The sequence below is a fragment of the Cricetulus griseus genome, chromosome 5 (genome assembly GCF_003668045.3).
Source record: "Cricetulus griseus strain 17A/GY chromosome 5, alternate assembly CriGri-PICRH-1.0, whole genome shotgun sequence".
NCBI lineage: Eukaryota > Metazoa > Chordata > Mammalia > Rodentia > Cricetidae > Cricetulus > Cricetulus griseus.
This window is the reverse complement of record NC_048598.1, coordinates 104308894-104333291: the sequence shown is the minus strand read 5'-3', so window position 1 is coordinate 104333291 and position 24398 is coordinate 104308894. Positions and strand designations below refer to the sequence as shown.

At 35.2% G+C, this 24398-nt stretch overlaps 1 protein-coding gene across 2 annotated transcripts in view; it reads right to left on the bottom strand.

Annotated features, from left to right (window-relative positions):
- Positions 1–23817, bottom strand: part of Tc2n (tandem C2 domains, nuclear) — a 32245-nt gene extending 8428 nt beyond the window's left edge. The window contains exons 1-8 of one of the 2 annotated variants that reach the window (XM_035445951.1): positions 23751–23817; positions 21301–21531; positions 14553–14720; positions 7119–7210; positions 5949–6024; positions 4998–5098; positions 3339–3455; positions 911–1102 (exon numbers count right to left, since the gene is read on the bottom strand). In XM_035445951.1, the coding sequence (XP_035301842.1) occupies positions 911–1102; positions 3339–3455; positions 4998–5098; positions 5949–6024; positions 7119–7210; positions 14553–14720; positions 21301–21531; positions 23751–23817 (1044 nt within the window). The remainder of the gene's footprint in view (positions 1–910; positions 1103–3338; positions 3456–4997; positions 5099–5948; positions 6025–7118; positions 7211–14552; positions 14721–21300; positions 21532–23750) is intronic. The other variant, XM_035445952.1, reaches the window with a different exon arrangement.
- Positions 23818–24398: the final 581 nt, after the last annotated feature.

Sequence of the window (24398 nt, the reverse complement as noted above, 5' to 3'; positions counted from 1 at the left end):
GGGTTTTAGTTGCGGGGGGGGGGGGTAGTAGGGAGGATGGGAGGGAGTGGGGACTGGGATTGGCATGTAAAAAAAAGCTTGTTTCTAATTCAAATAAGAAATAAAGAAAAAAACAACAAAAACAAAACTTCCATTCTTGGTCTGGCTCAGTCTGAAGGTGGTTGTTACCTAGCCTGACATAAGAGTTTGATCTCCAGGAGCTACATAGTGAAGAAAACCACTCCTCACAAGCTGTCCTCTGACCTTCATAAACATGCCATAGCATAATACTGTTTCCCAAAACAAAGAAATATAAAAAGTTTTTATATAAAAGCAAAAATGTATTAAAATGAGAACAAATTTCCATTCTGTGATGGGGGTAGGGGGCAGCTTTACAGCAAAACATGTGTTCAGCATGTGTAAGGTTCTGGACTCCATCACTAGTAATGGGGCAGAGAAACCCAAATTCCATTCTAACCAATTTGTGAACAGATACACAAGTTACCTACCATTAAAACCATTTTCTTAATTCTACTTTATAGTAATCTCAGATTGCATAAAGATTTTATGATTTATAATATTTTTTTCTGAGTCCTTACTACAAAAATTTTTTAAACTTATTTGAAGTTGTTCACACATCATGATTATTGCTTCTGGTGTTGTTATTCCTACAGTATGAAACATTAATGAAAAAATGTACTAGAAAAGGATAGCATGATGTTATTTTGGAGAAAATAAAGAAAAAATGATATGTTAATGTTTTATAAATTATTTCTAAAATATTATTTTAAAATTATATTGCTTCTTGAGAGCTTTTATGGTCTTCCAACATGTTATATTGTATAAATTAACCTCCGACAAATAAAAGTCATTCGTTAAACCATTTTAAAAATGTGAACTATCTTTAGTATTGTTTACTATTATCACTTACAGAAATTTTTGAAGGTGGTATTATTTCCAATGAGTAATCCATTTCCTGTGTACTAAGAGTTCTGAGTGATAGAGAACATTCTCCAATGGTTTTCTTCCTGGGAGTCTGAGTTTGAATCTTAAATACAAGTCTCACAGTTTGTAGATTTTGTAGTTTAATAGCAAATACAAAAGTTTCCATAAATTCAATAGCCTTTAAAAAATAAGAAAACATTAAATATAAATACTGAAAAAGGTTGATATGCCATTATAAAATAAGTTCTTATACCTAATAAAGGTATTTAGAATATGTTTACGAGAATATTTTTTATTAAAAATGAAAATGGATGTGTCTTGTTTTACTATCTTCCTTAGCTTCACAAATTATCCTAATAATTACTTGGAATTTAAGATCAATGTTAACAACAACCTCACCAGAATACAGCTTTTCCCTTTTGAAAATTAGACTGTTTTGCCATTGTTGGTTTTCTAATACACCTTTCTTCTTAGTCATCATAATTCTTCAGAAGTTAATGAGAATAGTTCAAGAATTTCATATACAAGTTTATGAAGCATTCAGAATCTAAGCTGTTGGCATAAAAAGTCTTTCTCTACTTAAAAGAGACTGAATACTATATTGTTCTATGATATATACTTCCTTCTTTACATCCTTAGTACAGCTTTTTGAAAAGTCATGATACCTAGTCAACTAACAAATATGATGGATATTATCTCCAAAATATAACTCACATAATAATAGTATCTATCAGACAGAATTATGTTCCTGTTGGCCTCCCAACCACTGAGCTGCTTCTTTTAAATTATAAAGCTATAGAACTATACCAATAAAATATTGCACATAAACTTTCAACAGTCTTACACAGTGCAAGTGTGCTGATATAATTCATATTTTCCATAATAGGTATCTCCCAAACAACTTGATACATGAAAATAGATTTTGAAAATGAAAGATTGATAAAAAGTGTTTTTCTAACTTTTTCTATGTTAAATCACTTTTATTTGAAAATCATAAAGTAAAATTGTGTAATTCAGCAAGTGGTCATCCTTGAGTGCGTCATTTTCCCATAGAGACATTTAGATTTTTTACATACTATGTACAAAATTACCAATATTTTATATATGTTTTTGTTTTCATTTTAGATTATTTTCCTAGAACATACTTCAAGTAAAAAGCTATATTAATAGCTATAAATATATATGTTTTAGAGCAATGGTTCTCAACCTTCCTAATGCTGCAGCCCTTTAATACAGTTCCTCATGTTGTGGTGACCCACCCAAACATAAAATTTTGTTGCTAGTTCATAACTGTAATTTTGCTACTGTTATGAGTTGTAATATAAATATCTGATATTCAGGATATCTGATATGCAACCCTAAGGAGTTGCAAACCACATATTAAGAACCACTGTTTTAGAGTAATTAAAAAAAATATTTCCTGTGCAGAATTGGGTGGGTTCAGAGGATCTGAGAGGAGTTGGGGAAGGGAGAAAACATGATTAGAATATATGGTATACAAAATTTCAATAAAATATTTCCTAATCATATTAAGTTAAAATATCAATATGTATTTCATTAAAAATAATTAAAATGAATTTTTCTTGAATTCTATTATTTTAAAGATGATATGTTCCCTTAAAGGCTATCCTTTCAGGGCTGGAGAGATGGCTTAGTTCAAGTTTCACCCACATCAGGGGGCTTTACATCCACCTGTTAATTCCAGCTCCAGGAGATGCAATCTTCTAGGCAAAATGTGCACTGCACTTATGTGTACAAACCAACACATGCACATACACATAAGTGTAAAGAATCTTAAAATATATTTTTATTTTCATATAAAAGCAACTTTTTAATCATATCAAAAGACAATAATGGTCATGTATTTAAATTAATATGAAAACAATCTATAAAACAAAACTCAAGAAAATAATCCTTCTAGTTATAATAATTAGAAGATTTGGGGAACCAGATTAACTACAATTCTATAACTACTTTTCAAAGCCAAAGAGGAAAAAACAAAAAACAGCAAAAAAAAAAAAAAAAAAAAAACTCCAGGCGGATCTCTGTGAGTTTGAGACCAGCCTGGTCTACAAGAGCTAGTTCCAGGGCAGCCTCCAAAGCCACAGAGAAACCCTGTCTCGAAAAAAACAAAAAACAAAAAACAAAAAACAATCAAAGCCAAAGAGTGTTGGAAGTAAGAAAAGTAAAGGAGTTTCTTACCAATTGTTAATCTTTAATATATTCTAGTCATTTATAGTTTTCTTTTTAAACTCATCTTAATACCAGACAATGAAATAATAAATAATCTTAGAATTTTTTCTTTTCAAAGCAAGCTTCTCCAAAACAAAACACTTTCTTATTCTCACATTTTACATAAATAAAAGAGATAAATACGAGAAAACGTAAAAATTCAAACACACAATGCCACTTACATTGGAACCTTCTTTGGCTGAAGATTTGAAATGCACTGGTTTGGACAAAGTTAAAATTCCTTTTATGGAAATCGTGGGAGTGTCTCCGTAATTAGAGGGCCAAATTACATCTCTGCACTAAAAACAAAAATAAATTGAAAGCATAATTTATGTTTTTAGAAAGGACTTTGACAATACAAATATTTGTGATATATTTATTGAGTTAATAACTTTTTTGAGATTATAGACATAGCTCTGGTTTTCAGGACTCATTATGTAGACCAGGCTGGCCTCAAAGATCCACCTGCCTCTGCCTCCAGAGTACTGGGATTAAAGGTGTGAGCCACCATGCTCTATTGAGTTAATGATCTTTGGTTAAATTTTAAAATAAATTTTAGATTATGATGTCATGTTTCATCCATATTAATATTTTGATATTCTTCTAGATTCCTATTAGTTTCCATCATGACATTTTCATACATACTTTGTTTTGGTTATTACTCTTCCTCTACTACTCTCCTTACCATGCCTCTCATTTATACCCAGCTGTCCTCTTCTAGCTACCAAGGAACATGTATTCCATTATTATCCAAAAATCTTATCCTGAAAAAATCTTTTCCATAACAATTTAAAAACAAGCCATAAACACCCCCCTTTATGGTCCTCTTTCTAATTTCCCAACATGTCCATATAAGTACAAATATAAAAATTAAAAGCAGGGCCCACATGTGAAAGAGAGCTTCTGAGTCTTATCTTGTTAATTTTCACATCTATCCATTTTCCTGAAATATACAGATTATGTAGCTAACTAAAATTCCATTGTGTATATATACCATATTTTTACAGTCAATTCTTATGCTAACAGACATCCAGTTGATTTAATAGAAAAGTCATAGACATGAACACGCAAGTACATCTGTAGTGAGATTTATAATCCTTTAGGCACATAACTGGGAGCTGAGCCATATGGTAGCTTTATTTTTTGTTTGTTTTTTGAGACCTCTCTATAGCGATTTCCATAGCAACTATACCAGTTTACACTTCCACAAAGGGTTCCTTTTCCCCAACATCCTCACTAGTATTTGTTGTCATTTGCTTTTGATGATAGCCATTTCCCTGATGGTTGAGGATACTGATAGGTTACTTAAGAATTTGTTATCCTTTTGGATTCCTTCTTTCAAGGACTATCTGTTCAGTTCTTTATAGTTCACTTATTGATTGGCAGTTTGGGAGTTTTGCTGTTTAATGTTTCCATTTCTTTATATATTCAAGATATTAACTCCTTGTCTAAAGTATAACTGGCAAAGGCTTTCTCTCAGGTAGGCTGTCCATTCACTCTGCTGATAGTTTCCCTTTGCTATTCAGAAACTTTTCAATTTTATGAAATTCCACTTGTTAATCTTTGGAGTTGTTTCCTGGGCTATAAGAGTCCTAATCAAATAGGGTTTTTTTGTTTTGTTTTTTTTTTTTACCTAAACCTGTATCTTGAAACTTTCCCGGTTTTCTTCTAGCAGCTCAGTGTTAAATGCTTTATTAAACACTCTACTCTGCAAAATACAAATCAATCCTAAATTATGAAGACAATTACTGACTCCCTTCTCCAAGAAGAAGCAACACTAGATACTTGCAGGTTACAAATATTCAATTTAATAAAAATCAATATTAACTACATTAATTTACCTGCAAAACTGTGATCCAGATCTGTTCTGCTGAAGAATTATAAAACAATTTCACATTCAACCTCCCCAAGTCTCTTTCGTCTCCTGATAGGGTAATTGTATCTAAATTATAAAGGACAAAAAATATAAATTCCATGCAATCTTCTTAATCCATTTAAGCTCATTTGATACCAACCAATGTAGCCCTACCTATCCTGGAACTCATCATGTAGATCAAGCTGGCCTTGAACTCACCCAGATCTGCTTGCCTTTGCCTCTAAAGCATGTGCCACCATACCTGGCAAAAACTGATATATTTATTTTTTAAGTTTCCAATGTAGTAAGACAAAAATCACACTTTAATCTATTTTAGTGAAGCTCTAGACATAAAATGTACTAAGAATGTATATAGTGTAGGAATTTAACTAAATTCCAATGTGAGGGATTGTGTTAAAACTGCAAACTTTTGCAAACAGCACATATAAGGTCTATGTGCTTCTAAAAGTTCCTTAATCCATATACTTTAAAACACAAATAAGCCATGTAGTGATGGTGCACACCTTTAATCCCAGTACTCAGGAGGCAAAGGCAAGTGGATCTCTGTGAGTTTAAGGCCAGCCTGGTCTACAGGACAGCTAAGGCTATACAGAGAAACCCTGTCTAAACGAACAACCAAAAAAAAAATCTACCTCCCTGTGTGTGTGTGTGTGTGTGTGTGTGTGTGTGTGTGTGTGTGTGTGTATCAAATAAAAGATATGTAATGGCTTACCTTAAAAAATATACATTCTTGCCTGAACACTGAACCATAATCTATCTAATCTGAGTTTGTGATACTACTGTCAACATAAGTTCAATAACAAGCATATAGAATGTATAGAACACTTTTTTTCTTTATCCAATTATAACACTGTCAAACTAGTACTGAGTAGAAATACCCTACAGAAGTGTACAAATAGGATACTGAAGTCCTTACCCAGGCTTCTGTTACTGCCCTGAGAATTTTTCCTTGATGAAGAACTACTAGGCACACTGGACAATGAGTCATGTCTCTGCAACAACAACAAAAATACTTCAGCCAGAAACTGCTACAAACTTTAAAAACTTTCATATTTATGCCCCAATAAGCACCTTGATAGCAAACTTTGTCAGTGTTATCAGTCAGAATTTCCTACTTTTATAGGAGAGGAAACACTCTAACATGTATCGAAAAAACCTTCATAGGTAATACTGAAAAGCCTTTAGTAGTTTTGGCTTGGTGTTAATTTTCATATTGCATACATTACTGGAAATGTCCAGTAACCTATAAAAGTGTAAAACAGAATTATCAAAGCATAGTCCCTTTAGACCAGGAACATTACTGCATCAGGCAAACTTCATAAAATAAAAATTCAGAAACCATCACAGGACTATAAAGCATTATGTATTTAAAAACTAATGATAGAATTATTAAGGCTAATTTAGAATATATACCCATTTATAAAGCATGCCTTCTCCAACAACATAAAGCAAAGTCCATAAGTATATATATGAAGATGCTCAGGGTGCTTTTCCCTTCACAAAATGACAGATAACTTGTCTGATGTTTCCTTTTTATATTTTGGTGTTTTCAGACATGGTTTTACTCTCTGGCCTAGGCTGGCCTCATATTCTTGAATGATCCTCCTGCCTCAGCCTTCTAGTGCTGGGATTACAAACATGAGGAACCATTTCTGGCTTAGTTCCTAATTTCAAACAGAACTTGGCTGATCTAAGAATGAAACACTTTAAACTATCAAAGGATACTATACTAGTATTACTGAAAAATTAAAGTCTTACACCCCAATAGAAATACTAGTAACTGCCTGATTGTAGTCAATAAGCAAAGTACTTTTAACTATGATTACAAATCCCAATTGCCTCAAGAACCTTAAGCTCATGCCAATTGAGAGATACAAAATTGGGCAAAATGAAGCAAATATAATGCCTTTTATTATTCACTGAAATTTTCCTAAAATAATGACTATAGGAAATGTCAAATACTTATTCTTCAAATATTGTAATACACATAGCCACAGAAATACATGTAATTCCTAATGTCATTCATACAATTCTGATTTTTTTATTTGAAAAGTTCACATATAATGAAATTTATATAATTATATACCTGGATGAATCGTTGAGGTGAAGTTGTAAGATCAAACATAGATTTGCTTAGCCCAGGGGAACCAGGAAGTTTACTGGTTCTTAAATCACAAACTATGAAGGGACAAGAGAAAAGTATTTTTTAAACTAATAAAAATGAAACAGTGACATTTTACCTCATTGTCATAAGCCAAATATCTCATAATTTGGCTTATGACAAATCTCCATAGGAATCATGTATATTATATACAAATTTATATAAACAGAAATTCTGATAAAATCTTTAAAATTCAATTATTTTAATCTTTAAAACAGGCATCTAGGACCTGTCCCATCCAAGGTGAGTGACCCTCTGCTCTTGCCCAACTCCTGTCCAAAGCCCCACTCACCCCGATCTCTCTGGGCCTGCGCCTGCTTGGAGTAGACCCGCCTGGCAGGGAGGAGCTCCCTGAGTCTGGAAACACCTCACTCTTCCATCCAGCTTCACCAACCTGACCCCTACACCGAGGCCTAACCCCTTCAGAGTGAGGAGACTACCAGGAGAGGCAAGACCATCCAGAGCTGCAGACATTGAAGTTCTGGCCAGCACACACCACCAGGCCACAAGAGGAGATAGAGAGACCCCAGCTGCACCCACTGGAAGAAGATATGGGAAGAAGACAGAATAAGAACTCACTCAACAACAGAAAGACCAATATGATACCACCAGAATCTAGGGACTCCACACCAGCAAGATCTGAAAAGCTTGACACAAAAGATGAGGAAGAGATGGACCTCAAAATTATCTCGGGAAGATGATAGAGACCTTTAAAGAGGAAACAAGAAAAACCCTTAAAGAAATAGAAGAAAAAGCAAGTAAAAGATTACATGAAATGGAGGAAAAGACAGATCAAAAAATTCGAGAAATAAACAAATCTCTTAAAGAATCTAAAGAAACCCAAGAAAAAACAACAAAACAAGTGAAAGAAGCACTCGAAACAGTTCAAGACATGAAAGCTGAAATAGAAACAATAAAGGAAACACAGAATGAGGCAATGCTGGAAATGGAAAGGCTGGATAAATGATCAGGAACTAAAGATGTGAGTATAACTAATAGAATTCAAGAGACGGAAGAGAGAATCTCAGTTAATGAAGACTCGCTAGAGGATATACATTCATCGACCTAAGAAAATCTCAAGTCCAACAAATCCCTAACACAAAATATCCAGGAAAAGACCAAACCTAAGAATAATAGGTATAGAAGAAGGTGAAGAAACACTGCTCAAAGGTACAGAAAACATATTCAATAAAATCATAGAAGAAAACTCCCCCAACCTACAGAAGGACATGCCTATTAAAGTACAAGAAGCTTACAGAACACCAAACAGACTGGACCACAAAAAGAAGTCCCCCCTGACACATAATCAAAACACCAAATCTACAGAATAAAGAGAAAATATTAAGAGCAGCAAAAGATAAAGGCCAAGTAACATATAAAGGCAGACCTATCAGAATCACACCCGACTTCTCAATGGAAACTCTGAAAGCAAGAAGGTCTTGGATAGATATCCTACAAGCACTAAGGGAGCATGGATGTCAACCCAGGCTACTGTACCCAACAAAACTTTCAATCACTATAGACGGAGAAAACAAGATATTCCATGACAAAAAATAAACAATACATATCCACAAATCCAGCACTACAGAAGGTTCTGGAAGGAGAACCCCAACCCAACGAACATAACTACACTCACAAAAACATAGGAAATAGATAATCCTATTTTACCAAACACAAAAAGAAACAGGAGGGCAAAATCCATACACAATGACACCACCAACAATAAATCCAAAACAAACAAGAACCAACAATCAATGGTCATTAATATTCCTAAATGTCAATGGTCTTAACTTACCCATAAAAAGATATAGGCTAACAGAATGGATACGAAGACAGAGTCCATCTTTCTGCTGTTTACAAGAAACACACCTCAACTTCAAAGACAGGTGTTACCTCAGAGTAAAAGGTTGGGAAAAGATTTTCCAATCAAATGGGCCCAAGACACAAGCTGGTATAGCAATCCTAATATCTAACAAATTAGACTTCAAACTAAAATCAATCAAAAGAGATGAAGAAGGACATTTCATACTCATCACAGGAAAAGTCCATCAAGATGAAGTCTCAATCCTGAACATCTATGCCCCAAACACGAAGGCAGCCACATTTGTAAAAGAAACATTGCTAAAGCACAAACGACACGTAAAACTACACACACTTATAGTAGGAGACTTCAACAAGCCCTTTCACCACGAGACAGGACCACCAGACAGAAACTTAACAAAAAACAAAGGATCTGTCAGAAGTTATGATCCAACTGGGTTTATCTATAGATATCTATAGAACATTCCATCCAAACACAAAAGAATATACCTTCTTCTCAGCACCACATGGAACCTTCTCTAAAATTGACCACATAGTTGGCACCAAAGCAAACCTCCACAGTTACAAAAGAATTGAAATAACTCCCTGTATCTTATCAGATCACCATGATTTAAAGCTAGAATTAAACAGTAATACAAATTGCAGAAAACCTACATATTCGTGGAAATTGAATAACACCCAATTGCACCATTCCTGGGTTGAGAAAGAAATAAAAAAAAAGAAATTAAAGACTTCCTAGAATTTAATGAGAATGTAGACATAACATACCCAAACTTATGGGACACTCTGAAAGCAGTGCTAAGAGGAAAGTTCATAGCACTAAGTGCCCACATGAAGAAACTGGAGAAAAGTCACACTAGAGAATTGACAGAACAACTGAAAGCTTTCAAGCAAAAAGAAGCAAACTCACCATGGAGGAGTAGACGCCAGTAGACGCCTCAAACTGAGGGCTGAAATCAATAAAGTAGAAATTAGGAAAACATTACAAATAATCAGTGAAACAGTTGGTTCTTTGAGAAGATCAACAAGATAGAAAAATCTCTATCCAAACTAACCAAAAGGCAGAGAGAGAACATGCTAATTAACAAAATCAGAAATGAAAAGGGGGATATAACAACAGACACTGAAGAAATCCAGAGAAATTTCAGGTCATACTTTGAAAACCTGTACTCCACAAAATTTGAAAATCTACAGGTAATGGACAGTTTTCTGGATAGATATCACTTAACAAAATTAAACCAAAAACAGATAAGCAGTTTAAATCGACCTATAACCACAAATGAAATAGAAGCAGTCATCAAAAGCCTCCCCCCCAAAAAAAAAAAAACCCAGGGCCAGATGGCTTCACTGCAGAATTCTACAAGAAATTCAAACAAGAGCTAATACCAGTACTCCTCAAACTTCTCCACACAATAGAAGCAGAAGGGACATTGCTAAACTCTTTTTACAAGGCTACAATCACTTTGATACCAAAGCCACACACAGATACAACTAAGAAAGAGAACTACAGACCAATATCCCTCATGAACATCGATGCAAAAATACTCAATAAAATATTGGCGAATCCAATCCAAGAACACATCAGAAAAATCATCCACCATGATCAAGTAGGCTTCATCCCAGGGATGCAAGGATGGTTTAACATATGAAAATCCATCAATGTAATTCACCATATAAACAAACTGAAAAAGAAAAACCACATGATCATCTCACTAGATGCTGAAAAGGCCTTTGACAAAATCCAACATTCCTTCATGATAAAGATCTTGGAGAGAACAGGAATAAAGGGAACATATCTAAACATGATAAACGCAATATATACCAAACCAATAGCCAACATCAAACTAAATGGAGAGAAACTCAAAGCGTTTCCTCTAAAATTAGCAACTAGACAAGGCTGTCCACTCTCTAAATATCTCTTCAATATTGTACTTGAAGTTCTAGCTAGAGCAATAAGACAAGAAAAGGGGATCAAAGGGATACAAATTGGAAAGGAAGAGGTCAAACTTTCACTATTTGCAGATGAATATGATAGTCTACATTAGTGACCTTAGTTCCACCAGGGAACTCCTACAGCTGATAAACACCTTCAGCAAGGTAGCAGGATACAAAATTTACTCAAAAAATCAGTAGCCCTACTATATACAGATGATAAATCCAATGAGAAAGAAATCAGGGAAACATCACCCTTCACAATATCCACAAGCAACATAAAATATCTTGGGGTAACACTAACCAAAAAAGTGAAAGACCTGTACAGTAAGAACTTTGAGACTTTAAAGAAAGAAATTAAAGAAGATACCAGAAAATGGAAAGATCTCCCATGCTCTTGGATAGGTAGAATTAACATAGTAAAAATGGCAATCTTGCCAAAAGTAATCTACAGAGTCAACACAATCCCCATAAAAATCCCAACACAGTTCTTCACAGACCTTGAAAGAACAATACTCAACTTTATATGGAATAATAAAAAACCCAGGATAGCCAAAACAACTCTGTACAATAAAGGATCTTCTGGAGGCATCACCATCCCTTACTACAAGTTCTATTACAGAGCCATAGTTCTGAAAACAGCTTGGTATTGGCACAAAAATAGACAGATAGACCAATTGAATGGAATTGAAAACCCTCATATTAATCCACAGACCTACGAACACCTTATTTTTGACAAAGATGCTAAATCTATACAATAGAAAAAAGATAGCATCTTCAACAAATGGTGCTGGCACAACTGGATTCGGACATGCAGAAGATTGCAGATAGATCCATACCTGTCACCATGCACAAAACTTAAGTGCAAATGGATCAAAGATCTCAACATAAATCCAGCCACACTGAATCTTCTAGAAGAGAAAGTGGGAGATAACCTTGAACAAATAGGCACAGGAAACTGTTTCCTGAACATTATGCCAGTAGCATAGACACTGCGGTCTGCAATTAATAAATGGGACCTCCTGAAACTGAGATGCTTCTGAAAGGCAAAGGACACAGTAAGACAAAACAACCGCCCACAGAATGGGAAAAGATCACCGACCCCACATCTGACAGAGGGCTGATTTTCAAAATATACAAGGGTCTCAAGAAGCTAGTCACCCAAAACACCAAATAATGAAATTAAAAAGTGGGGTGCAGAACTAAATAGAGAATTCTCAACAGAGGAATATGAAATGGCTGAAAGACAAGAAAGTGCTCAAAATCATTGGCCATCAGAAAAATGCTACTCAAAACAACTCTGAGATACCACCTCACACCTCTCAGAATGGCTAAAATCAAAAATACCAATGACAATCTATGCTGGAGAGGATGTGGAGAAAAAGGAACACTCCTCCATTGCTGGTGGGAGTGCTAACTTGTAAGAACACTCTGGAAATCAGTATGGCGTTTGCTCAGAAAAATGGGCATCAGTCTACCTCAATATCCAGCCATTCCTCTCTTGGGTATATACCCAAATAATGCACGTTCATACAACAAAGACATATGTTCACCCATGTTCATAGCAGCATTGTTTGTAATAGCCAGAACCTGGAAGTAACCTAGATGCCCCTCAGCTTAAGAATGGATAGAAAAAAATGTGGTACATTTATACAATGGAGTACTACTTAGCAGAAAAAAGCAATGGAATCTTGAAATTCGCAGGCAAATGGATGGAACTAGAAGAAACCATCCTGAGTGAGGTAACCTAGTCACAAAAAGACAAACATGGTATGTACTCACTCATATATGAATTTTAGACATAGAGCAAAGGATTATCAGCCTATAATCCTCTTCACCAAAGAAACTAGGAAACATGAAGGACTCTAAGGGATAAAGGAATGGACCCCAGGAATGGGAAGAGGCAGGAACTCCTGTGCTAACTGGGAGGATAAGGGTAGGGGAGAAGGAGCTGCCAGATTGAGAGCCGGAGAAGAGGAGTGGAGGAGAGGAAATGGAGGAGCAGAAATATTGAGTTGGGGAATGAATAGAGGAGAGAGAGCAGGATGAGAGATACCATATTAGAGGGAGCCATTATAGATCCGAGGACAAATCTGGCACTAGGGAGATTTCCAGAGACCTACAAGGATGACATGAACTGACAATCCAGGCAATGGTGGAGAGGATAACCTAAACATCCTTCCCCTAAAATGAGATTGATGACTACTACTTTTTATGCCATCCTAGAGCCCTCATCCAGTGGCTGATGGAAGCAGAGGCAGACATCCACAGATATACTCTGAACTGAACTCTGGAACTTAGTTGAAGAGACGAGGAATGAAGATAGAAGGTGTCTGTTCCAGGTTGGAGAAACCCACAGAAACTGCTGGCCTGAACAAGGGGGAGTACATCGACCCCAGATGCTGTCTGGGAGGCCAGTACAGGACTGATCCAGACCCCTGAACATGGATGTCAATGAGGAGGCCTCTGTACTCCAGGGGGCCCCTGGTAGTGGATTAGTATTTTTCCCTGGTGTAAGAAGGGACTTTGAGAGGTCATCCCACATGAAGGGATGCACTCTTGCCCTGGACACATGGGGAAGGGCCCAGGCCCAGCCCAGAATGATGTGGTGAACTTTGCGGAGCCCTAGTTGAGGGCCCTACCCTGCCTGGGGAGTGGAGGGTGGATAGGGTGGGGGGTAGGTTGGGGGTGGGGGAGGAGGGATGGGGAAGAGGAGAGGGAGAAGGAGAAGGGATTGACATGTGAAACAAGCTTGTTCCTAATTTGAATTAAAAAAAAAACAGGTGTCTATAGCAATCAAACAACACATTTGCATATCCCCACCAAATTTTAAGCATTTTTTCTTATATTCCCCTAGTCCTTCATCCAGAAAAAATAATTTAACACAACTTAAGCATTCTCTGATAAATGTAATTTGACTTTAATGAGCACATACATAATAACATTTTAATCCTGAGTCCCATGTGCTCTTTTATTTCTAGTTCTCTTCCCAAACTGTAAGATCTCTTTAAAAAGGAACTCTGCTCACTAAGGGTGTATTCTAGCACAGTGCTAAGCACAGAGCAGCCCTTAAGAAAATATGTTATTTTCAGTGATGTTGATACATGTATGCATATAGACTGATAAAATCTAAAAACCTGAGAATTTTATGAATCTAACATACACATGGTAGTTATATAATTGACAGAGTCTCAAATATCAAACTAAAAAATTCTAGTTATTTTTTATTATTTGTATCTACCTTCAATCATGAGTTCTTAAATTCATTTAGCTGATTGGAATAGAAAATGGAAATATAAATATCTATTGTAATATTTATTAAGTACACAACATAAAATGTATGTAAAAGAATCTATAATAAAAATTTTTTAAAAGGAAAATAAAATGGAATTTGGAACTAGCAACAGACAATACATTACCTGTCAATTTTATATTAATTATAACACCAGAGAGAAGCCATAACACTTATCACACACATGTGAAGTCTGCTTTGCTCTTATTCTAAAACTGCTCTTAATAATAACTATTTCTGCTAGGGTCTTAGATTTAATTTCTAAATTTGTTAAAGATAAGCCCAGAGGAAAAGTACAAAAAATGTTTTCTTACCAGATCCATACATTTTTTTTGTTTCAAAATGAGGAGAAAAGCGTCTACTTATATCAGGTGAAAAGTGCTGATACATATAGCATGGATTATACACATCATAGCTGGGCCCATGGTAGAATGAACTGCAAAGTTCTGCCTTTTGATCTCCAAAAGATGCTCTGGCGGATCCTGAAAGCAAGAGTTTCTATAAGCCAACAACTGATACACTGAAGGAACATGTTAGAAATACTTTGTCACAAATTATACTAAAATATATACCTTAACCAGCACACTTTTATAGGACTGTAATTGCATGATGTATATCAGGAATGAGCCAAGAATCCTGTTCTTAAGAAACACTGGCAAATTTCTGGCATTTTTCTTTGTGCAAGGATAATTCTGTACTTCATGACCTGAATTTCCTCTTATGTTTCTACTTACATATATAACATATTTTAAATGATTTTACATATATCCATTTTAAGAAAACAACATTTAAAAAATTGACCACATGCAATAAGATACACTAAGCAGATTTTTTATTTGAAACGGCTCAAGTCAAATAAAGCATTTTTCAACCACAATGCAATTAAGTTGGAAATCAAATAACAGCAAAATCAATAGAAAATATTTATAGAAATACTAAGAACCAAGAATATTTTTAAAACATAACCTTTAAGAAGAAAATCAAGGGACGTGAGAGACAGCTCATCTGTTAAAAGCACTTGCAGCTTTTCCAGAGCACTGGAGTTCAGAATCCAGAACCCATGTCAGGCAGCTCACAACTACCCATAAATCCAACCCCAGGGTATCTGACTTCCTCTTCTGGATTCCTCAGGCCCACACACCATGGCAAACACAAGAGACACATATACACACATATAAATAAAAGTAAATATTTAGAAAACAAAGGAATAAGAAGAAAACAAAAATTAAAAATTATTTTCATACTGGGTATAAAGAATTGAACTTTGGTATAAAGATAGAAAAACAGATTAATATAACAGAATACAAGATCCTGAAAGAGTGATTATTTTATGGATATTTGATCACATGTAGCAGTGGAGAAAAGATGGTCTTCACTACAAAGTTAACTAGATACTGATATGGGGGGAAAGACTTACTTTAATCATATTTATTTTGAAGATTACATATAGGTCACAGGTCTAAACTAAATATCAAAGACAAACCTTCTATAGTTAACTTTTCCGTAAGAAAGATTTTACACACAGAACATTAATCATAAAAGTATTTTAACCATACTAAAATTTAAAAGACGTTCATCAAAAGGCTATTTAAGAAAGCACACAGGAAACTCAGAGTGGGAAAAGACACATGCAACCAAATAAAACTGTCTCATTATGTGAGAAGCCTCTAAAAGTCAAGAAGAGGACAGTTAAGCCTCTATACAAATCTGTTTACAACTTAAATAGGCACTTAGAAGGAAGGCTATAAATCTCATTAGTCATAAAAGAAACATGATTTAAAACCCCAGAAAGATACACATGTAAGCAAAATGATTAAAACTAAAAAGACTGACAATGACATGTGTTGGCAAGAAAATAAAACAATATTAACTGTTGCATTCTGCTAGTAGGGGTGTAAATCTATGCAATCATTGTGAAAGAGTTCTGTAATTTCTACTAAAGCTGAAGATATTTATACTCTATGATCCAACAATGCCACCCAAAACATATATAGAGCTGAAATTGCTATACATGTATGACAAATATACAAGAGGGTTCACAACCATTGTTATTCTTAGTAGCCAAGTTAGAAAAAACTCCAATTTCCACCAAAGTAAAATAAAATAGAAAAATTTAATATATATTTGCCACAAAAATACTTTACAGTGGTATTACATATGCACATATATATAAGCATGCTACAATATCCTATGTCATTTAGAACAAATAATAGATTAGGCATACTTATGTTTGGATATGAAAACAATAAAATTATGGCTACTTGAATAAAATCTCATAAACATGATGCAGAATAAAAAATATATAAACAAAAGAATATATGCTGACTAGGTCATTTTATTTAAATAAAGGCTAAAACAAGAAAAGACTTCTAAACAGAACACCAATAGCACAGCATTAAAAAACAACTGTAACACAAATAATAAAAACCCAGAGACAGATAATGGGGTTCAAGATGAAGATCAGAGAAGCAAAGCAGCCAGCTGCTAGCTCCTATCTCTTAACTCAAGCTGAAAGGGCTGTCCTATCCTCATCGTGGCTGGAGAATAAATATCTGCAACTGAATACTGAATGCCCTGCTCCTATCTTATCTACCTGTCTAGAGCTGGGATTAAAGGCTTGGTATCCCAAGTACAGAGATCTCCTTTGTGTGAGCTGTTTCTCTTTTAGACTGGATGAATTTCATGTAAGCTTGGTGTGGCCTTGAACTAACAGAGATCCATTTGCCTCTGTCTCCGGAGTTCTGGGATTAAAAGTGTATACTACCACTGCCTGGCTTCTATGGCTTGTGGCGACTTTTGCATTCTGAACCCTCAGGCAAGCATTATTAAATAACAAATAATATATCACCAAAAACAACCATTAACAAGTGGGACTAAAAGAAACTGAAAGCTTCCATACAGCAAATAATATCATCATTGAGACAAAGCAGCAAGCTGGGAAGAGAATTAAGTGCTGAGTAGCACTTAAATGTTCAACATCTTTAGTCATCAGGGAAATGCAAATCAAAATTACTTTGAGATTTCATCTTATACCAATCAGAATTGCCAAGATCCATAAAACAAATGATAGCTCAAGCTGGTGAGGAAATAGAGTATGGGGAACACTCATTCATTGCTGGCAGGAGTGTGAACTTGAAATCAGTGTGGCAGTTCCTCAAAAAGATGGGAATCTATCTACCTCAATATCCATCTATACCACTCTTGGGCATATATATCCAAAGGATGTTTCATCCTACTACAGAGACACATGCTCAACCATGTTCACTATTGCTCTATTCATAATAGCCAGAAATTGGACACAGTCATCTTAGAAGTTCATCAGCAGAAGAATGGATAAAGATAAAGTGGTTCATTTACACAATGGAGGCAAAAAGGGTATAAGAGTCAGAGGGGATGGAGGACACTAATAAAACAAGCCCTTCTAAACAGAGCATGACCATATTAACAGAGATTGTGGCAGCAAGCACAGGGCCTCCACACGTCTGTACCAGATGGAGTTCCCATTCCTAACCCAAAAACTTTCTCCAGTTGATAACCACTTGCCAATGAAAAATTGGTTTTCTTCAAGGAAGTCTCACTATGGGGAAAACTGACTTAAGGGTAAGCTCACTGTCCAGCAGTGGATGGACAACACAAAATGAACTCCATGGCATCTTTGGAGGTTCTTTGTCTCATAATGTTGTATTTGGGCATTTTATTTATTTTACTTTACATGTCCTTTGCATACATAGCATGACTTCCAGTTTTGTGTTTTTATGAGATTACATGTGTGTCTCTAAGGCTATGTATATTTCTTGTGCTTTTTTGGATCTTTTCCTCCATTTGTTTTATCTTACTCTGATTTGTTTTTGTTTTATCTTATTTTATTATTATTCCTTAGATGCCTGTTTGTTTTCTAAGGAGAGACAGAAAAAATATGACTCTGAATGTGAGGGACTCAGAGAGGAACTGAGAGGAGTTGGGGGTTGTAATCAGAATACATTCTATGAAAAAATTCTATTTTCAATAAAGGAAAAACTAAACAAAAAATAAAGACCAAAAAACAGGAAAAACACATAACATTTAAGAATAAATGCATATGTAGTAAGAAGAAAAACAAAAATTATGGCAATAACAATTGTGATATTTAGTGAATAAGAGGTAGGCTTGCTGGTAATTCTCCATTTTCCTTATTTGGGTGGTGCCTAAAATACCTATTGGGTATTTTACTCTTTAATATATCACTGAGCTTTACATTTCTGTTTTGTGCATTTTCCTCCATATGTTAGACACTTACAATTTTAAAAGGCTAAAGCAATTTAACAGTTCCTTTCAGGTTTAATAATCATACAGCATAAACTAAGATTTTCCAGAGGTTTAAAATATGATGGCTTAGTCAATAAAGTCATTACTTTACAATCACAAGGATCTGAGTTTATTTCCCAGAATCCATCAAAGCTGCTGGGCATAGACGTGTGAGAGGGCATGATGGCCAGTTCATCCAGCCCAAGTGGTGAGCCTAAGGAAGGGATCCTCTTCTCAGTGGAGGCAGATGGCATTCCTAAAAACGTCACCAGAGGGAGTCTTCTCATCCCCTGACATTCATGCAGCCATATGTATGCACATATACTTTTAAATGTTTAGGGTTAAGGGCTGAAAAGATGGCTTAGTCAGTAAGTACCTACCTTACATACAGGAGACCCTGACTCTAGATCTCACCACATAAAAGTCAAATGTGTTGGCACTTATCTGTCACCCTAGGTCTAAAAAGACAGAGACAGGAGAATTCCCAGAGCCCATTAGCCAACCAATGTAGCCAATTGGTGAGCTCTGGGCTCAGGGAGAGACAATGTCTCAAAAATAGGATAGAAAGCAAAAGAAGACAACAAATGCCACCCTCTGACCTCCACTAGTATATATACACAACACAAACACAAATATGCACTCATATATAGTTTACACACATAAAACACACAGGAATTTATTTAAAAAGTTTAAATTATTGTTATCTTTGACTCTGTCCTATTTAAAATTGAACCTACAAAATAAACTGGTATTTTCTGAATTAAGCTAAATGATAAAAACAAATTATTTTCACTGAGTTCAGAAAAGAAAAATAAAATATGAGATATGAGAAGAAATTTTATCTTCACTCTGGTTCAGATAACACTGCATAATCCAAGTACAGTACTAAAGCAGGGAAATTCTAAAGAGTTGTAATGTCTGAGAGCCATTATTTACATACCTTATAAACTAACAAATCACTTAGCACATAAACAAAATGTTACTATGAGACTTAGTTTATGGCAATAAGAGTAGCAATGAACCTAAGAGCATTATTTTATTATTGTTATATATATAAATATATTCATGGTCTGTTTGTGGGATCCCGGGCAGTGGGAACAGGTTCTATCCCTAGTGCATGAGCTGCCTTTTTGAAGCCCATTCCATATGGGGTGATGCCTTGCTCAGTCTTGATGGGGTGGGGGTGGGTCTGTCATATCCTTTGGGATAGCCTAGGCCTTCCCCCGTGCGTCGAGGCTGAAGGAGTATCCCTCTATGTGAAATGGGCTCCCAAAGTCCATTCCTATGCTAGGGATAAGTACTGATCTACTACAAGAGGCCCCATATATTTCCCTGGCCTCCTTACTGACACCAATGGGGTCTGTATCAGTTCCATGCTGGCTTCCCAGCTATTGGTCTGGGGACCAAGAGCACCCCCTTTTCAGGTCAGCTGTTTCTGTGGGTTTCACCAGCCTGGTCTGGACACCTTTGCTCATCACTCCTCCTTCTCTGTAACTGGATTCCAACTCAGTTCAGTGTTTAGCTGTGGGTATCTGCTTCTACTTCCATCAGCTGCTGGATGAAGGTTCTAGGATGGCATATAAGTTATTCATCAGTCTCAATATCAGGGGAGGGCATTTAAGGTAGCCTCTCCACTGCTGCTTAGATGGCCAGTTGGTGTCATCCTTGTAGATCTCTGGACATTTCCCTAGTGCTTGATTTCTCTTTAAACCTATAATGGCTCCCTCTCTTATGGTATCTCTTATTTTGCTCTCCTCTATTCTTCCCCCTACACAACCTTCCTAATACACAGTCTGAGGAAATGCTAGAAGTATATTGATGGCTTCAATACATTCTTAAATGTTTCACCCATTCGCTGCCAAAAAAGAGGGTTAATATTGAAAGGAAGGATGGCATTATATAAACTAATGATGAAAAATACATAGTAAAATGCTAATTGGACAATTTAAGTATTACAAACAGAGGTATTACTGTTAAGTTCTTTCAATTCCTTTATATACTTGAAAATTTTTTTTAGTAAAATTTTGGGGGAAAGTCCACTGTGACTGACAGTATTTCAATGGACTAATACAAACTATTTTTTAATCGTTTCATTTTATCTTTACTAATTAACCTCTACAATATGAACCAAATTTCAGACAAGGACTTTACCTTATTCATGTACCTATTACCTATACTTCAGGGAAGTATACCTGAAGATGAAAGAATTTATTATACCAAATTTAATAAAATAGTAAGTAAACTATTTCTGTTTCATTCTTTACTGATTACTTTTTTCTTTCTAGTTGCATAAAGGAGAGTATGCCTATATTTTTTAAGTCAAACTGGAGGAGCTGGAGAGATATGACTCAACAGTTAAAAGCACTTGTTGCTCTTCCAGAGCACTCAAGTTCAGTGTCCAGCATCCACACTAGGCAGCTCACAACCACTTGTAACTCTAGCTCCAGGAGATCCAATACTCTTTTCTGGCCTTCACAAGCATAAAAAACAAACAAACAAACAAAAAAACGTGGTATACCCAATATAAACACATACACATATAAATAAAAATACATCATTTTTAAATCAAACTATGTATAAATGTGCCATGCTATACTGTGATCAGTTTCTACAATGGGACATTTCAAAAATATTGTTCATTAAGTTGTTCTACAGAAAAGAACTCAAATATAAATATTTGCATAAATTTGTGTGAAAAATACATAAAGCAAAATAACACCATTAATAGCTTTTAAATGGTCAATGATGACTTTTAAATCATGATATTTTACTGTTTACCTTCCAGTTCATCCAGATGTGAGGGAGTTCCTTGTGTCCTGGGCTGAATATAAGATAATTTAAACCTGGGCACCACAAATGGTACTTCTTTGCCATCGCATGGTAATTTGGAAAGCAAATAATCCTCACTACAGCCAACTTGGGACTTTACTGAAACAGAAGTCAATGGAGGTGTACAGATGGTATTTTGGCTATTTGAGACTGATGCTTTAAATTCCCTTTCCACAGAAACTGCATTCAAAGGAAGAAAAAGATCAGAAGTAAGTCACAATTATGCATATAGACTATATGTAATCTAAACCCATAATAGTTAGTACTTTTTAAATCAATTTTATTTTTATTTTCATTATATTTTGTTATTTTGTTTTGAGACAGGGTCTTACTATGTAACCCTAACTAGCCTGGAACTTGCTATGTAGACCACACTTTCCTGGAATTCACAGGGATCTGCTGGCTTCTGCCACTTGCTTCTGCCTCTTGAATGCTAGGACAAGAGTGTATGACTCCATGCCTGGCCTTTTTAAAGTAATTTTAGAAAAACATTCTGATACAAGCTACTCGAGTTCTAACAAGCACTTCTGGAATTTAATCTTGGTGAACCAAGATTTAATAAATTAATATATTACTGCCAAAACACATTATCCTATTAGAATGATAAACCAGTTTTTAAGAGTCATTCCCATAAAAACTCATTGATGGAAAGTAAGTTTATTTCAGAATTTAATTAATATCTTCAAATAAAAATCTAGTCATTTTAAAATGCTATAAACACAGTAACTTTTGTTGTTAATTCTATGGATAAACCTGAGTCTCAAATACATAAGTCAATTCTGAGAAGCCAAAAGTCTTCAAGTCTATAAAACTCTCAAACAAATCACAAAATAAAATGCATAATGACTAAATATTTATCACATCAGCAATTTCCCCTGTATTTTCTCTAAAATAGCATACACATAGTTGTATAACTAAGATAGGTTGGAAAAGGACAGTTGATCTTTATATATAGTTGGTATTATCTGTAGAATGAATAAAAGTACAACTACTATAGTGCAGGAATTTATGAAATGTTTTAATGTAAAACAGAAACTTTCTACTATAAACTGGATATGGTTGAAGTGTATCGCCCATGGGTTGACATTTAATCCCTACTATAAGGGTATTAACCCACAATCCACTTTGTAAGGAAAGTAAAACTATCAACGGAAACTTAAACAAATCATGTGTTTAGATATGGGGCTTTGGGGATAGAGAATCACTGGTTGGATGCTGGTGGCTTTGTAAGAGACACAGAGAGATCATTACATGTGTTCATTCCCTGCTTTTCTATCAAGTGATACTCTATATTGCCTCAGGATACTGCCAGCAAGAAAACCATTGTCACCTTTGACCTTCAGAATTGTGGACCAAAATAAACTCCTTATCCAGTCTGTAATAAGCAAAGGCACTGTGTTACTGGCATCAAATAATGGACTAATAAAACTTCATATCCAAATATATACTAAGAAGCTCTACTCTACAAGAAATAAAGAACCAGAGAAAAGTAAAGTTGCAATCTTAACCCTGAAGAGATAAGAAACCATACAATATAAAAGGAAATAGCTAGTCTAGGAATCTTTCATGAATGTGGATCTTGATAAAGTTATGAGTTTCTTCTTCAGTGATTGTCTTATATGGATTTCTAGTGCTGTGATAAAACAGCATGACCAAAATCAACTTAGGGAGGGAAGGGTTTATTTCAGCTTATAGCCTGTAGTCCTTCATCCAGGGAACTCAGGGAGGAACTAAAGCAGAAGCCATGGAGGATGCTGCTCACTGGCTTGCTGAACCTGACTTCTTATAGCACCCAGGACCACCAGCACCACCTACAGTGAGCTGCCCCACACAAACACATCAATAATCAACCAAGAGAATGAATTACAGGCTTGGCTACAGGAAAATCTGGTGGAAGGAGTTTCTCAATTGAGGTTCCCTCTTCCCAAATGACTCTAGCTTGTATCAAGTTAACATAAAATTGGCCAGCACAGTGATCATTCATTCACAAGATATTTTTAATGTAACTGAACATAAAGTGGAAGTTGTCTTTATTTGCATCAAAATATTTATCAGAGTTTGTTTCCCTAGCACACTTCTCTCCTTATCTTGACTATTTTATTCCATTCACCTGCCTATGTCCAACTCTCAGATTTTTGTACTTCCTTCTTTCCACCAGCTTGCCAAATTCTATTCAGGCTCCCACAACAAATGCTACCTTCTTTATGGTGATGTTCAGGGTTTTCTCATGGTTTGAATTAATCTCTCCACTGTACCTCAAGGTCCTTGGGAGTTCTGAAGTAACAACCTAGTGTGCCTTCCCATCAAAGTCAGAAAACATTCCTAATTTACTCATTTATTATTAAATGCCACAGAGAAGGCACTAAGTAAGAGGTTACCAAAATCAAAATAATACTCACACTTGTGCTTTTCTGTTTCACCATAGAAACATCCTCTACAGCAACTCTTTAAAAATTCTGCTGCCATTACATTCAATTTCTAATAACCAGAAAACTTCTAATATCAACCTGTTGACAAAAGAAAAAGCATAAAATTTCATTGTTAATGTCACTGATGATCAATAAACAAGTCATACTATCTATATGATTTTAGTGCATAATGAGGGCTCTAAAGAAAAATATTTAAAAGAAAGATAAATTTTTATTCTTCTATATGATTTTATACAACCTAGGATCTTTATGACTCATCAGAACAGCATACTTAAAATTATTAAATGAACAATTTCAATGTTATACAATTTGAGAAAGGAAAATGCCTTTTACAATATTCTCATACATCTGATACATCTAGGTTTATGTTCAAGCAAAACTTGAAAGTATGACTGTCACAAAAAGTATGACAGAAAAATTTCACTTCCACTACATCAATTATTTTAATAATCCAAATCTTTTGTAATTGCAGCCTAATAAGCAAATCACTATAAACATTGTTATCTTAATCCTTAGAATTAAACTAACAGAAAAATATATCTTAAATATTGTATCATTCACACACACACACACACACACACACACACACACACACACACACACACAGGTAGGAGGGAG